Source organism: Mirounga leonina, unplaced genomic scaffold (genome assembly GCF_011800145.1).
Source record: "Mirounga leonina isolate KUSES-001 unplaced genomic scaffold, KU_Mleo_1.0 Mir_125, whole genome shotgun sequence".
NCBI classification, from domain to species: domain Eukaryota; kingdom Metazoa; phylum Chordata; class Mammalia; order Carnivora; family Phocidae; genus Mirounga; species Mirounga leonina.
This window is the reverse complement of record NW_023270305.1, coordinates 66,263,441-66,276,034: the sequence shown is the minus strand read 5'-3', so window position 1 is coordinate 66,276,034 and position 12,594 is coordinate 66,263,441. Positions and strand designations below refer to the sequence as shown.

General features: G+C 39.2%; 1 protein-coding gene across 7 annotated transcripts in view; it reads right to left on the bottom strand.

Annotated features, from left to right (window-relative positions):
- Positions 1 to 12,594, bottom strand: part of SRBD1 (S1 RNA binding domain 1) — a 226,926-nt gene that overhangs the window by 17,002 nt on the left and 197,330 nt on the right. For 2 of the 7 annotated variants that reach the window (XM_035001643.1, XM_035001645.1), the window contains exon 21: positions 11,388 to 12,278. In XM_035001643.1, the coding sequence (XP_034857534.1) occupies positions 11,989 to 12,278 (290 nt within the window). In that variant the 3' untranslated portion in view covers positions 11,388 to 11,988. Of the gene's footprint in view, positions 1 to 5,088; positions 5,262 to 6,746; positions 7,443 to 11,387; positions 12,279 to 12,594 lie in introns of those variants that run through there. The other 5 variants (XR_004678603.1, XM_035001642.1, XM_035001646.1 and 2 more) reach the window with 5 other exon arrangements.

Below are 12,594 nucleotides of genomic sequence, written 5' to 3'. Positions count from 1 at the left end.
GTAAGGTCACATTCTGAGGTACTAGGGGTTAGAACTTCAACATGTGAATTTTGGGGGGACACATTCAACCTATAACATAAAACCATGACCGGGACGCCTGGGTGGCTCAGTCGTTAAGCGTCTGCCTTCGGCTCAGGTCATGATCCCAGGGTCCTGGGATCGAGTCCCGCATCAGGCTCCCTGCTCCTTGGGAGCCTGCTTCTCCCTCTGCCTCTCTCTCTCTGTCTCTCATGAATAAATAAATAAAATCTTAAAAAAAACCCAAAAAACAAAAACCATGACCAAAAGGAATTTACCCCAGAATGCAAGATTGGTTTAACATTCAAAAATGAATTGATGTAATATATCACACTAATAGAATAAAGGACAAAACCCACACAGTCATCTTAATAGATTCAGAGAAAGAATTTGAAAAAATTCAATATCCCTACTTGATGAAAACAGTAAAAAACTAGGACTAGAAGGGAACTTCCTCAATCTGATAAAGGTCACATACAGAAAATGCAAAGTTCAATTGTACTTTTTAAAAAAAATATTTTATTCTTTTTTTTTTATTTGAGAAAGAGAGAAAGCAGGGGGAGGAGCAGAGGGAGAGGGACAAGCAGACTCTGCTCTAAGCACAGAGCCCAATGCGGGGCTTGATCCCACAACCCTGAGATCATGACCTGAGCCAAAATCAAGAGTTGGACGCTTAACTGACTGAACCCAGGTGCCCCCTAAATCATACTTAATAATGAAAGACTAAATACTTATTTCTTAAGAGCAGGAATAAGACAAAAATGTCCACTTTCACCACTTCCATTCAACAATGTACTGGAGGTTCTAGACTGAAAAATTAGGCAAGAAAATTTGAGAAAAGAAATTCAGAGTGGAAAGAAAGTAAAACTATCTCCATTCACAGATGGCATGATCTTATATATAGAAAATTCTAAGGAATCCACTAAAATAACTATTAAAAGTAATAAGTGAGTTCCATAAGTTTACAGGATACAAATCAGTACAAAATAATCAATTGTATTTTTATACACTGCAGCAAACATTCAAAAAATGGATAGAAGAAAACAAGTCCATTTACAGCTGCCTCAAAAAGAATAAAATACTTAGGAATAAACTCAATAAAATAAGTGTAAAACTTAAACTTTGAAAACAGCAAAACATTAGAAATTAAACACCTAAATAAGTGGAAAGACATCCCATGTTCATGGATTGGAAGACTTAATATTGTTAAGATGGCAGTACTCCCCCAAACTGATCTACAGATTCAATGCAATACCTATCAAAATCTCAGCTGGCTTCTTTTCAGAAATTGGCAAGCTGATCCTAAAATCCATACACAAATGCAAGAGATCCAGAATAGCCAAAACAATCTTGAAAAAGAAGAGTTGGAAGATTCACACGACATAATTTCAAAATTATTACAAAGCTAAAGTACTCAAGACTGTATAGTACTGGCATACGTACAGCTATAAAGACCAGTGGAACAGAATTTACATATATGTCTATAGTATAGAACCCATATGTCTATGGTCAACTGATTACTGACAAGAGTAGCAAGATAATTAAATGAGAAAAGAATTCTTTTCAACAAATAATGCTAGGATGACTGGATAACTACCTTAAAACAAAATCAATCGGATCTCTACCTCATTTTATATACAAATTAACTCAAAATGGATCAAAGATCTACATATAAGAGCTAAAATTATTAAACTCTTAGAAGAAAACATATGTGTAAGTCTTCATGACTTTGAATTAGGCAATGGTCTCTTAAATAGGACACCAAAAGCACAAGAAACAAAAGAAAAAAATAGATAAATTTGACATCGTATCAAAAACTTTGTTTTTCAAGATGAAACCAGAGAGGGAGACAAACTATAAGAGACTCTTAATCTCAGGAAACAAACTGAGGGTTGCTGGAGTGGAGGGGGGTGGGAGGGATGGGGTGGCTGGGTGATGGACACTGGGGAGGGTATGTGCTATGGTGAACACTGTGAATTGTGTAAGACTGATGAATCACAGACCTGTACCCCTGAAACAAATAATAAATTATATGTTAATAATAAATAAATTAATTTAAATTTTTTGTTTTTCAAAAGAACTACGAAGAAAATGAAAATAAAACCCTACAGAATGGAAGAAAGTTTTTATAAATCTTCTATCTGATAAAGGGCTTACATCGAGAATATATAAAGAACTCCAAAATGTAGAAAAATAATTGAAAAGTGGTCAGAAAGCTTGAATCGACATTTCTTCAAAGAAGATATATAAATGCCAATAAGCACATGAAAAGATGCTCAGTGTTATTATCCATGAAGGAAATGCAAACTAAAACCACACTGTGAAACCACTTCACACCCACTAAGATGCTATAATAAAAAATAGAGATGAACAAATGGTGATGAGGATGTAGAACTCTGTGAAAATCATTGACTTGTAGCTTTTAAGTGGTGAATAATATCTCAATAAAGCTGTTAGCAAAATCCAAACCCAAACAAGACCAAGGTAAAGTTTCTGAAGGCAAATTTGTGATTGCAGACTATTTTCTTTGGTCCTGGCTCCATTCACTGGGGCCAACAGACTGTATTAGTGAAGAGTTGGCCAAAGCCCAAAGGAACTCTCTTCAGCCGTGCTTTGCCTTGAGCAATTTATTTTAAAATAGCCCTTTGTCAAATTAGACATACACAGTCTGGTTTTGCATATCCTCTCCTAGGGTTTTTGATGTTTTTATCTTGGGGATTGGGTGGGACATGGAGGGTATGTTTTCCTCTTTGAAAGATGTGATGGGTTAAGGGCCAATTAATTGTCAGTTTTAGTTTTCTTGGCCCCTGACTCATGTCTATTTTCAACTCCAACAGCTTCCAGTATCAATCATACAGGAGCCAAACTCTCCATGAAGCACAGAGATCTCACTGCTCTGAATTTTCTAATTTTCTTTCTTTAATGGTAGTGCAGTCTCTGCTTACTGTTCTTAGAAGTGTGGGTGGGATGGAAGTAATCTAAGGGAACCTTGTAAGTGATGAAGAAATAGAGTTTTTTCAGTATCTGGGTTACCCAGTGCTGCTATAAATTATGAGGCCAGTGATGGGTAGGTGCTGGGGCTGGTTTGCTTGAGAACTGGTTAGGCAGCTGAGTTAGAGTTGAGTTCCCCAAGTACAGAATAGGAGCAAGGGATAACTGGTGGGAAAGGGAGGGAATGGTGGGCATTCATGAGCTAGTGGATCATGTAAACAAAGTTAGTTTGGAAGAACTTCAATTCTAATGCTCCAGTAGCTATACTGGGCTTGTTTATGAGGTTCCCAGATTCACCCAGCCTCACTGGGTGACCCCTACCCTCATCCTCAGCCATTGGCTCCACAGGAAGGCTGGCTGCTACTGTAGTTACTGCTGCTTGCTGGAGAAGTAGGGATAAGGACCAGAATTCAGTGTGGCCTCTATCACACCTGTTGCAGTGGGATCCAAAGTAGCTCCAACACAAAGGTCTGACCCAACCACATCTACTTCCTTAGTAACTGTCCACAGAAGGCAACCTGGAAGCACAGGGGAATCAACGCCTGGTAGAATGAACTGTGACCAGCGAGAAACAGGAGACAGGAAGGAGAGAGAAGATAAACTCCTCCTCTTTCCCACCTTCCTTCCACCCTTCCACCATCTGAGCCACCATCATTCCATATAGCTTCTTCAGAGACAACCTGGTCACTAAGAAGGCTGGCAGTGTTTTCTTATGAGGCTGTACACAACATCTTCTTTTGCTTTCCCACTACCTGGACTCACTGCCCCCTTTCCCTTGCTCTTCCTGACCTGGGATTGTAAACCCCAATAAAGCATGAGTACATAAGTTTTTTCTCATGCTGTTTTCTAGAGAATCTGAGCTAATGCAGAGACCAAGGCCAAACACTGTATCTGGAGGAAGCAAGGTAAATATATTGGACAGCTCAGGTCTGGTGAGGATGCGGTCATAATAATCTGAGGAGGTAAGGAATGAATAAAAGGGGGTGAGGTCCCAATACCATGCATAGTGGTGGGAATGCAAGGTTGCTGTCTTCGTGGAGTTTCCAATCTGTAGAGGAAGATCTTAGTTAAGTGCTGTTATCACATACATAAATGTATAGTCATAAACTGTGTGTAGGAAGTGAAGGAAAAGTACATGGTGCAAGGAGAGCCTATAAAAGGGAACTTCATTTAGTCTGGGAGCTTAGTAAGTCTTTTCTGAGAAAATACCATCTGTGGTGACATCCAAAGGGGTGGGATGAGAGCAAAGGGAGGCTGTTCTGAGCAAAATGAATGGCTCTATGGTGAGAGGAAACATGCTCAGTTTGGGGGGGGGGGGCAGGCAGAAAGGATTTCTCTGTAGAGAAGGTGCCTCCCAGCCTCAGTTTTTATACTTTTAGAGAATATCTCAACAACACAATAAAGAATGTATTTTACATCTTAACGTAGCACCAACACACACACACACACACCCCCCGAAACAAAAGTTTCATGACACAATATTTATCTTTATGGGGTTTTTCATAAGAGCCGTTAACAATGAAATGTTCATATGCTTGGAAAGAGCGCTAGCACTGCAACAATGCGCCACGGTGTTCATCACAGAACTGTCCGCGGTGATTTACATACATATGATGAAACATATCAAGGTAGATATGTAGGTACTCACATGGAAAGATGTACATGCTATATTTTAAACAGAATAGGTACAATATATATAATCTTATCCCGATTTATTAAAAATATTTATTACATCAAGAAGTATATGTGTGGAAAAAGGGTTGAGGGAAATATAAACTAAAAGGTGCTACTTCTCAAATTACAGGGGATTTTGTTTTCCAACTTTTATACTTCATTATTTGCACTTTTTACAATATTTGTACTACTTTTTCAATTGGGAAAAATAATGAAAATAAAGTTAAAAGAAAATACCTTCAGATGTTCCTTGAGGATGCCACTACAGGTAAAGTGAGGTTATTGGTTTACTAGAAAATTGGGTTACCCAAGCAGCAAATTATACCAAATCTGACTCAACTGGCATATTGAGTTTTAGCTTCATGGAATCATTTTAACGTTGTGAAGCAAAGAACTTGAACAAACCTTAGGTTTGACTTTCACTGGTGCCACTTTCTTCTTCATTGCCAAGAGACTCAAACCTGGGAAACAGGTGGGCAAATGCCAAGTGATCAAAGAACCACCACTGCGACCAGAGATAGACATCCGAAGGGGAGTTGCTCCATTGTGGAAAACCTCCCTAGTTACCGTAGGCCTGGCTAGAAGTAAGGAGGTGGAAAGTGCGTCAGAATTGAGAAGGTTTTAGTAGCAGGCTAACAGCAGGCTGTTACTTGACTGCTTTTGCAAAATTCTATGACAAATCTGGAGACTTACATTTGGCCTCATTACTTAGATAAAACAAGACTTTCAAAACTTGAGATAAACAATGCTGGGCTATTCCACTGCTCTCTGTCTGTCCCCCCATCTCTCCCTTCAACACTGCATTTTTAACTTCAGATTTTTCTGCTCAGATTGACCTGTCACATGAGATGGGTTATATAGCTCTGACAAATTCTCTGGTATCTGAGAGGTTTCCCTGTAGTATTTAGATTAATAATTTATTTCCGTTCTTCTTGGGATAGGCTTCTCTCCTTAAAAATACTTGGGGGGGGGGCATTATAATCCTTATTTAGATTCTTGATATGAGCTAAGTGAATAGCAAATCTTTTCTGGGGGAAGGGTTTAATTTCTAAAGAGGTAATTTTTGGTGCTGACAGGACCAGAGTCTGCTTATCCTACGCTCCCTCTAAATAATAAACCCAGCCTCCACGCACAGAATCATCTTCACCATATAAAATGAATGAGTGGGAAGAAATCTATATCTTTCTTCCTGTGGAACAGACTGCTCTGGCAATAAGCCCAGTCATTCTGAAGTTCTCCATGATCTGTTATTTAAATCCAACTCATTATGACTGATTTCAGGCAGGAAGCCAAAATGAAAAGACTGACTAAATACGTATTTTTGTTTTTTTCCATTCTGTCCCTTCTTTCCATCTCCAATTTTAACACAAGTGCTAACTCTGAGGTCAGGGTCAGATATAGAGACACCTCAACATGAGCACTCCATTAATACAAAACCAAGTATTCCAAAGGATCTTGTGGCTTCATATGATTTGGGATGATACCATATTCTAAAGTAGATAGCAGCCAGGTTTAACTCCAAAATGCCCACGAGATTTAACTTAAAATATTCTGCACTACAGCTTAAATTCCAGCTCCCCGTGGCTGCAGACATCCTCAGAAGATATCATATTCATCTTTTGTCCCCAGCACCTGGCACAGGGTCTCATGCTGGGTGTCCAAAATAGGTCTTCTGAGTGGAACTGTGAGTCTACAGGCCCATTGTTCTGTTTTTCTTGCATTCTGCAACCATGGCTCTTCACTTTGTAAAGCTCTTCTATGTTTGCTTGTAGTTCTTTAAACATCTTACTTATGTTTAACGCATCTGGAATGTATTTTTGTGTGTAGCATGGTAATATGATTTTGCCCCACTATGAAATGCCACTTCAATGTACATTAAATCCCCACTGATTTTGAATTCTGTTTATTCCTCCCTTCTGTTTGTCTCTTTCTGTGTTAGTACCACACTGTTTAAATTATGGCAGCTCTTCACTATACTTTAATATCTGGAAGGACAAATTCCCTCATACTTACTATTCCCTCATATTCTTTTAAGGTATTGTTTTGACTTTTTCCACATAATCCTTCCAAATAAGTTTAATTTTTAACTTAAGTGTAAATAAACATACAAACAAAAGCAAAGCTGATTAGAATTGTGCCCAAAGTAGACATATAATAATTTTTGGAGGACTGATCTTTCTACAAAACCATGTCTTCCAATCCAGGAACATGGCATGCCTTAATGTTTTCTATTTTTATTTTATTTTCAATAGTAGAGTTTTCTAAATTGTCTTCATACAGATCCTGTACATTGTTTGTTAGATTATTTCTAGATATTTTATCGTGTGTTGTTGTAATAAATGGGAACTGTTTATTCCATCATATTGTCTAACATGATTAAGGAAAACTGGATTTGGGGAACATTTTATATTCGATCATTTTTGTTGAACTCTTTTATATTTATTCATCCAATCAACATTTGTTGAGTCCCTGTCACATGCTAGTTTTTTTCTATGTACAGGGGATTTAGTAAGGCACCACATAAATGCATATTAGGGAATACACATTACTGTAAACCTCCCTCTGCCCCCTCAACAGCTTAAATGAATAAAGCTTGTTTTTCTCACCTAATGTGAAGTCCAGAGTAGGCAATTCAGGGCTGTTGTGTGACTCTACAATGCCAAGATGGGTTCAGGGACTTTCTATCTTTCTGTCCAGCAGTCCCTATTGAGTGTTTGTCACTGTCTGACCTCCAGCACCTCCAGCATTCTGTCTGCATTCTGAGCAGGAAGGAGGGCAAGGGCAAAGGATAAAAAAAGTATGATAGCTGGGCCTGACGTCCCCACTGTTTCTAGCCTTTCTAGAATCCCGTCCCCTGACTTTTACCTACACTCACTGGCCAGGACTACAGCACATGGCCACATCCGTGTCCATTAGTCACATTATGTTCCCCTCAGATCCGAATTCTTTTAGTAAGGAAGGAGGGGAGAATTCTGAATAGGCACCCAGGCAGGCCCTGTCACGATAAGAGAGATTCCTGCCCTTAGGGAGATGTTCAAAGATTTTATACACATTGGTGATCTTAGTCAGCCTTGTGGCTGTGGGTACAGTTTTATGCTGCTGGCCACCGACACTTCCAGCCCAGGCTTCTCCCCGGAACTTTAGGCTGAAAGAGCCTGTTTGGCATCTCCACTTAGATGTCTAATGAGGATCTCAAATTTAACTGGTTCTAAATGAAGTCCTTCACTAAAACTGTCCAAGACAGCCTTTTCCACCTCAGTAGATAACAATTTCATTCTTCTAGTTGCTTAGGCCCAAAACCATCCTAGACTCTTGTCTGTCTCACGTCTTCTATCCAATACACCAGGAAATCCTGTTTGGCTCTGCCTTCATTTTCCAAATACATAGAGTATCCCATGCCATCTCACCATTTCTACCACTAACATTCTTGTCCAAGCCACCATTATTTTATGCCTGCATTACTGTGACAGCCTCCTAAAATTATCCACATAATCCTTCCTGAAGTGGTTCAGTTCCTTGTCTTCCTCTTTTCTAACGATCTTATCCTTGTCCCGTACCTCTGCTACTTATTCCCATAATCATTCCCTACCCTTTGTAATTACCAAGCACTGCAACCCCGAAACCTGTCATTTCAGAGTTAAGCATCCCACTGCTGACAGCCACTCTTTCACCCATTATGTCCTCTGTTATCCCCACTCTAAAATTCCTCCCTCAGGACCTACAATCACTAATCCTGTACTTTTTCACTGCCCCTCATTCTCCCCTTATACTCTTGCTTTCCTTCTTACGGAGTTTAAATTCCATGGTCAACAATTTCTTTGTCTACATGCCCTTAACTTCCTTGCCTTTCTGTCCATTTTACTTGCTTGGCAAACTCCCAACCCTGATTAGATCTACCTCTCCACCTGTGCTCACCCTGCTGGTGTGGTGGAAGAAAAACAGATAAGCAAGTGGACCGATCCTCCACTTGACTGACCCTGACCCCTCAGTGGAACATTTAACACTGCCCAGAAGTCATACTCTATTTCCCTAGGCTTTTTACTCTTTCACCCTTTGCTTTGTTTTCCTTTTCTTTTCCTTTCTTCTCACACCTCCAACTCCCTTTACTCCAGATCTTCAGGCCTATGATGACCTTCCTTTTTATTTCAATGAGAAAAACAGAAGCGACCCAAGGAGATCCTCGATGAGCTCCCATCACCACAGCCTCCTACCTACATCTGGGCCCATACAATCTTCTCTTGTTAATACAGACAAACTGTTTATATCTCTATCTCAGACTGTGTACTACATTCCACCCAGTCTCATCCACTCAAGGATATCACTCCAGCGATTCTCCTCTGTCTCCTATCTCAAATTTTCTAGTTTTACTAGCTCATTTCCACTTGTCCATATTATTATTTCTTCTTAAAAAAATACAAGAACTCTCTCTGGACTCCATTCTCCCCTTCTAACCACTATAATATTTCTCTTATTGCTTAACAGCCAAACCTCCTGAACAAATTGTCTATATTCGCTATCCCAAATCTAACTCCTCCCACTCTCTTTTAAACCCACTCTAATCAGGCTCTCACCCCCCATCATTCATCAGAAACAATGCTTGCTAAGGTCAACAAAATATGTGTCCTAGTTAACTTCTGGTCATCTTTCACATTTCAGTCAAACCCCACTGAAACATTTTCTGACATTTCTGACTAGGTAAACCTATCTATTATATGCTGTCACCATTATATTGCTTATTCTTCTTGTAATTTTATATTTGTATGTGATTTCTCGGTTAATGATTCTTTTTTCCTCAATAGACTCTAAGTTCCATAAGGGTAGGGATAATGTCTATTTTTCCATCATAATTGTATGGTCAGTGTCTAGCACCATGCCTGGCACTCAGGAGGCCACCAATAAATTCTGGGAGAATCAAAAAGAAGAAGATAGCAGGAAGGGAAAAATGAAGGGGGGGAAATCGGAGGGGGAGACAAACCATGAGAGACTATGGACTCTGAGAAACAAACTGAGGGTTCTAGAGGGGAGGGGGATGGGGGGATGGGTTAGCCTAGTGATGAGTATTAAAGAGGGCACGTACTGAATGGAGCACTGGGTATTATACGCAAACAATGAATCATGGAACACTACATCAAAAACTAATGATGTAATGTATGGTGATTAACATAACATAATAAAAGAAAAAGAAAAAGAAAAAAAATTCTGGGAGAATGAATGCTTTATTACCATCATCCCCATTTTAAACTTGGGAAAAGGAGGCCCAGAGAAGTAAAGACACCAGATCAAAAGCACATTGTGGATTATTGGTAGGATAGGGACTAGGATTAATTGAACATACCAAGTGCCATGCTACATTCTAGGGGTACAAGACAAAAGAGACATGCCCCACTTTTCCCAGGCTAGGCCTTACAGAGCTTCGACGATGCTTGGGCTAGACAGGACAAACCATGCAACCTAGTGCAATATCAAGTTCTTGTGTCTACAAGGGCTTAGCTACCAGGTCAACGGAGCTGCTTCCACTGCTCTGGTTCTGGTATTCAAAATGGCCAAGGAGAAGGCCTCTTCCCAAAAAGCATTTGTTTGACTATATAGGGTGATAGATGTTAACTAGATTTATTATGGTAATCATTTTGAAATACATACAAATATCAAATCATGTTGTACATCTGAAACTAACATAAGGTTATATGCCAATTATGCCTCAATTAAAAAAAAAAGCATTTGTTTGAAATTACATTGCAAGCTTCAGAATAAGACTCTCTGGGTGCATACTACTCATCACTGATCTACAAATTATGAACCAGGAAGAACACTGGAAGGAATAGGAAGGTCAACTTAAAGTTACAACATTAAGATCCATTGTCACTTGAAGACCAGTAAGAGAGAAAAGCGTTTCAGAAATGAAACTGTTGGGAAAACAAGCCTTGAGTTACACAACTTTTAAGGGAGCTACTGCATTAAAAAGATCTACGTACACCAGTTGGAAGACTGAATATTGTGAGATTAGCAAACTACCAGGCAGAACCATCAATAAACACAGTCCAATTTACCACTCTGTAAGGGACTATACTACTACGATGATCATATGATTTATTATGAACAATGGGGAAGTTTGGGAATAAAAAGAAGTACTATGAAAAACCTCTACCAGGACAATGAGTGTTTACTAGGACTGTCCCAGGCAAAAAAGCAGGACGATCACCCTCTTTAGTAAGCATCCTCCACTCATTACACATGGAGAAAACCAGGTACTCATTCAGTCATGCCAGAATCCATTAAGCAAATTAACCAGGGCAGCCAGAATGGACAAGACCCCAGTCCAGTGTGGGCTCTATTTAAATAATTTTGACCCTGAATGGTTATGCAATACTTACCATCTCCACTGAATAAAAACAGAGTTAAGAGTCACTTGCTTTATCTACTTGTTTTTTTTTGCCCCTTCACACCTAATCTACAGTCACTCTTTAGGAAGGCTCTTTCTTTCCCCATTTGAGGTTTAGTTCTAATGCTTAAGAAAGAAAATACCTTCGGTGCTAAGCAAAGTCAAACTGAATGCCATTCTTCAAGTTTCCCAATTGCTTGGGAAAGAGTTTCCCTCTTGCTCAAAGGCACAGTTGGCTTATATGGAATTTGCATGAATATGTGCCACATCTTTAATTAGGAAGGACTCCTAGGTCATTCACTGAATCAACATAACAAAAACAAGGTCACTAGCCACAGAACTTTATTGTAGGGATCAATACATATATACTTCTCAGAAATGTTTTGAGCCATTCACTTGATGGTTACAAACACATCAGGATCTATCTAATTGGTGTATTTTTTATTTGCTTGGCAAGAGAAAATCATGAATCAAGTCCAAAGGCCTGATTAAAAAATCTGTAAAAAGGGAGGGCTAACCACTGCCTGCCCTATGTCAAGAAACAATGTACAATTCAAATCAAGAAGACAATTCCATACAAGTCCAGCAAAGCAAGCTGGCAAGTAGAAATGAAACGACAGTCTATTATACAAAATGCAAAAGGAGTCAAAGATGAAGTACAAAAAATAAAATTTGGATCAGAAAATCATTACTAAATAAAACCACATGAGGATGTCTATTAGTTGTTTTCTTTAAGGGGAAAAGAAATTGAGCTGTTAGTTTCCTATTTATTCAGAAGGAAAAGTAAGGCAAGTGTTTGAAAAATACTTCTGATATTGAGTGAATTCTTTCTCATCTGCCACCTAGAATTCACAAACACCTGACTTATTCTTGCCCATCTCTAGAAATGAGAAAATAAAATCAGTGTTTGATCTTTAGTGCGACACTCACAACACCCGAATGAGGTCCAGAGTAATCCTCGATCGGGGGATGTCAATGTTGAGTACTTGGACTTCCACCCTTTCTCCAGGACCCAGTCCAAGACTCCTTCTCTTCTTTGTTTTAGAAAGTTTTGCTTCTGTTACATTTCGTATGGGAATCAGCCCTGATCTCCCCACTCCTATATCTACAAAAATTCCAAACAGAGTGGCATTCTCGACTTTGCCTGTAAGAACTGTCCCAACCTGCAGGTCTTCCAAGCAGACAATGCTTCTCTTGAAATCAGGTTTATCAAAATCTACAAGGAAAAGGGGACAAAAGACAGTGTAAATAGTAGGTACTATACTTCCTGGACACAATATACATTAGTAAATAAGTATTTACTACATATCAGTTATGTGCCCAGACCACTAGTCAACACTGAGAGGGAGCATAAAAGAGCTGAAACCCAGGCTTGCCTTCAGAGAAAATGCATCTTAATTGAAGAAGCAGCATTCACATAGTAGGAACAACACAAGAAAATTTACTCATTTTCTTCTCCTCAAACTCTACCTTGCTAGCATGCAAACATTAGCACTATACACAAGGATTGAGAAGAGTAGAGAGTCTTATTT